A 3,640-nucleotide genomic window follows, 5' to 3' on the forward strand; every position below is an offset into this window, starting at 1 on the left:
GGCTTCATTCACTTCCTCCACTGCTGTATGCTAAAATTACTAGCAGACACTGTGCAGAAAATCAATGTTCTGTTCTCTGATTGGTTCAGTTAAAAACCTGCCAGTGAAATCATCTGAATGGGAGAAGTCCCAGACGGAGCAGAGAAGGAAACTAGAACTGAGTGGAGCTGTGTGGGAAGGTAAAGGCCAGGCTAACACAAAACTGGTTTCAGCGACTTTTTACAGAAATTCAGCCAAAATATTATGTTGTAGCTGGTAACTGAGAGTCWTTTACAACCCATTCTCTAACATCATAGATCTATAGCTTTATCCCACATTACTGCATCCACTGTTGTTTACTAGCTTGAACCAATGCAGCAACAATTCTGACATTTCTGCAAAAAATGACTTTAATTTCAAACTGTGGCATGAAAAACGGTGGGTGACGTGCATTCATTCAAAGAATGTCCTTCGCAGGTTTTCCCAGCAGACATTTCACCTTCAACAAGCTGAGTCTGTTACTCTCTTACCCATGTTCACTTTTAAGAAAATGAATACCAATGATTGAAGAYTATGATCAAATGAAGAGTATTTTGAAGTATTTTTGAAAAACATATTACTGTAGATATAAACGTCAGTAGGGGCGCACCGGTTGCAGTTTTCTGGATGATTATGATCTTTCAAAAGCCTGACTTGCAGATACAGATTTTTTTAAATAACTGACACTGTCAGGTGTTGTTACACGTTCAATGTTCTGCTCTTATTTTCCTGAAAAACACTGAACACTTCCTTTGACGCAGAACAAACTTGTTTTAACTGGACATGACAGTGCTCACAGCGAGTAAAAGTGGACAGCGGTTGATCTTACGACCTTTGCAGAGGTAGATCKGATCAGTGGATTAGTGCCATCTCCCATGTTATTGTGTTGATTATCAGCGCAGCCCTACATGTGTGAAATTGTTGGAAGAAAACATTCCCTTGATCAAATAAATCTGTTTTTAGATCCATGCAGAAAAGTTTGAACTGTTTTGATGTAAAGCACAAACACAGATCGAGCCAAATCAAAGGGCGTACCCCCTCCTCACCTGCGGGACCACTTGGCTGATGGCCGTCCAAAAGGTCTCTTCCACAGCACACCGTGCAGCTGCACTTTAGTGCTGATGTCCAGAACCTCCGAGTCCGACTGCTCCATGGATGACCACGGCGACAGCAGAGAGTTTCTGGATGAAGAGGAGAACATCCTGACTAGAAACCCCTCACCCTGGGAGGTGGGGTCAAATCAAATCAAAAATGCTGTATACAGTGGGTCAATGAGAATTAGCCCAGAGGTGCTACAGGCGCAGCTTCAATACCARACAGGAAGAGTAGAAAAATCCCAATAATTCATCAGCGTGGAATGATGCAGCTGCCAATAAGCACATCAGCCGGAGGCAGACTGACGGCACCACAGAGTGGATGAAAGCAGGAGGGAGGGAGCTGTAGCAGTCAGTTCCTAAATCTGGAGCTGGTCAATATTTCCCAGCCAGTAAAAGCTCTTCTTTAGATTATAGCACTCAGAGCAGCAGCAGCCTCCAGCTCTTGGCAGGTATGATCTCTGTGCTTTCCTCTCCATTTGTTACCCCAGCAGTGAAATAACAAGGCATCTGAGGTAAAGGCTGAGGCTGGGGGGCTTTCTAGCAAAGAGGATGGAGAGTGCTGCTTTAGTGTCAAGGATATCAGATTAATTTACTGCATGTGTCAGAGTGTTCAGGCAGCGGATTATAAAGATAGTAACGGCTCAGAGTCCACATCCASAACAGTGACATGCATTCGGCCTGCAGATGGCTTTCCTCTTAAATGCTCCGATAAATCCTGACTCGAGTTGATTTTACGAATACAAAGGATTGCAAAAACATTCACCYCTATTGGGAATATTTGTGTTAGACTGCCTTACAACCTGGAACTTATGTGAATTTTTAATTASATAAAAAGCAATATTTCTATAAAAATATTTGAGATTAATGAAAATAAATGGGGGGAAACATTGTTTAAGTATTTTTAAATACAGTGGTTTGCAAAAGTATTCATACCCCTTGAACTTTTCCATATTTTGTCACATTACAACCACAAACATAAATATATTTCACTGGAATTTAATGTGAAAGACCAACACAAAGTGGTATACAATTGTGAAGTGGAAGCAAAATTTTACATGAATCAAAACATTTTTTACAAATAAAAAACTGAAAAGTGCGACGTGCAAAAGTATTCAGCCCCCTTTTCCCTGAGTGCAACCAATTGCATTCAGAAGTTGCCTGATGACTGCTAATGACTCAAAAGGGTCCACCTGTGTGTAATCTAATCTCAGTACAAATACAGCTGCTCCGTGACGGCCTCAGATGTTGGTTAAGAGAATATTGGGGAGCAAACAGCATCATGAAGTCCAAAGAACACACCAGACAGGTTAGGAATATGGTTTTGGAGAAGTTTAAAGCAGGCTTAGCTTATAAAAAGATTTCCCAAGCTTTGAACATCTCACGGAGCACTGTTCAATCCATCATCCGGAAATGGAAAGAGTATGGCACCACAGTAAACCTGCCAAGACAAGGCCGTCCACCTAAACTTACAGGCCGAACAAGGAGATCACTGATCAGAGAGGCAGCCAAGAGGCCCATGGTGACTCTGGATGAAATGCAGAGAGCCACAGCTCAGGTGGGGGAAACTGTCCACAGGACAACAATTAGTCGTGCACTACACAAATGTGGTCTTTATGGAAGAGTGGCAAGGAGAAAGCCATTGTTAAAAGAAAACCATAAGAAGTCCCGTTTGCAGTTTGCCAGAAGCCATGTTGAGGACACAGCAAACATGTGGAAGAAGGTGCTTTGGTCAGACGAGACCAAAATTGAACTTTTTGGCCACAATGCAAAACGCTATGTGTGGCGGAGAAAGAACACTGCACATCACTCTGAAAACACCATCCCCACTGTCAAATATGGTGGTGGCAGCATCATGCTCTGGGGGTGCTTCTCTTCAGCAGGGACCGGGAAGTTGGTCAAAGTTGATGGGAAGATGGATGGAGCCAAATACAGGGCAATCTTGGAAGAAAACCTGTTGGAGTCAGCAAAAGATTTGAGACTGGGGCGGAGGTTCACCTTCCAGCAGGACAACGACCCTAAACATAAAGCCAAAGCTACAATGGAGTGGTTTAAAAAAAAGAATATTCATGTGTTAGAATGGCCCAGTCAAAGTCCAGACCTAAAMCCAATTGAGAATTTGTGGCAAGATCTCAAAACTGCTGTTCACAAACGCTCTCCATCCAATCTGACTGAGCTTGAGCTGTTTTGCAAGGAGGAATGGGCAAGAATTGCAGTCACTAGATGTGCAAAGCTGGTGGAGACATACCCTAAAAGACTTGCAGCTGTAATTGCAGCAAAAGGTGGCTCCACAAAGTATTGACTCAGGGGGGCTGAATAATTTTGCACATCGCACTTTTCAGTTTTTTATTTGTAAAAAATGTTTTGATTCATGTAAAATTTTGCTTCCACTTCACAATTGTATACCACTTTGTGTTGGTCTTTCACATTAAATTCCAGTGAAATATATTTATGTTTGTGGTTGTAATGTGACAAAATATGGAAAAGTTCAAGGGGTATGAATACTTTTGCAAACCACTGTAAATAAA

General features: G+C 42.1%; 1 protein-coding gene across 1 annotated transcript in view; it reads right to left on the reverse strand.

Moving 5' to 3' along the window:
* Window positions 1-1,578, reverse strand: part of plekhd1 (pleckstrin homology domain containing, family D (with coiled-coil domains) member 1) — a gene marked incomplete in the record, with an annotated part of 58,412 nt that extends 56,834 nt beyond the window's left edge. The window contains 1 exon segment of the mRNA XM_014032446.1: window positions 1,065-1,578. Within this exon segment, the coding sequence (XP_013887900.1) occupies window positions 1,065-1,219 (155 nt within the window).
* Window positions 1,579-3,640: the final 2,062 nt, after the last annotated feature.

The sequence above is a fragment of the Austrofundulus limnaeus genome, unplaced genomic scaffold (assembly GCF_001266775.1).
Source record: "Austrofundulus limnaeus strain Quisiro unplaced genomic scaffold, Austrofundulus_limnaeus-1.0 Scaffold1452, whole genome shotgun sequence".
NCBI classification, from domain to species: domain Eukaryota; kingdom Metazoa; phylum Chordata; class Actinopteri; order Cyprinodontiformes; family Rivulidae; genus Austrofundulus; species Austrofundulus limnaeus.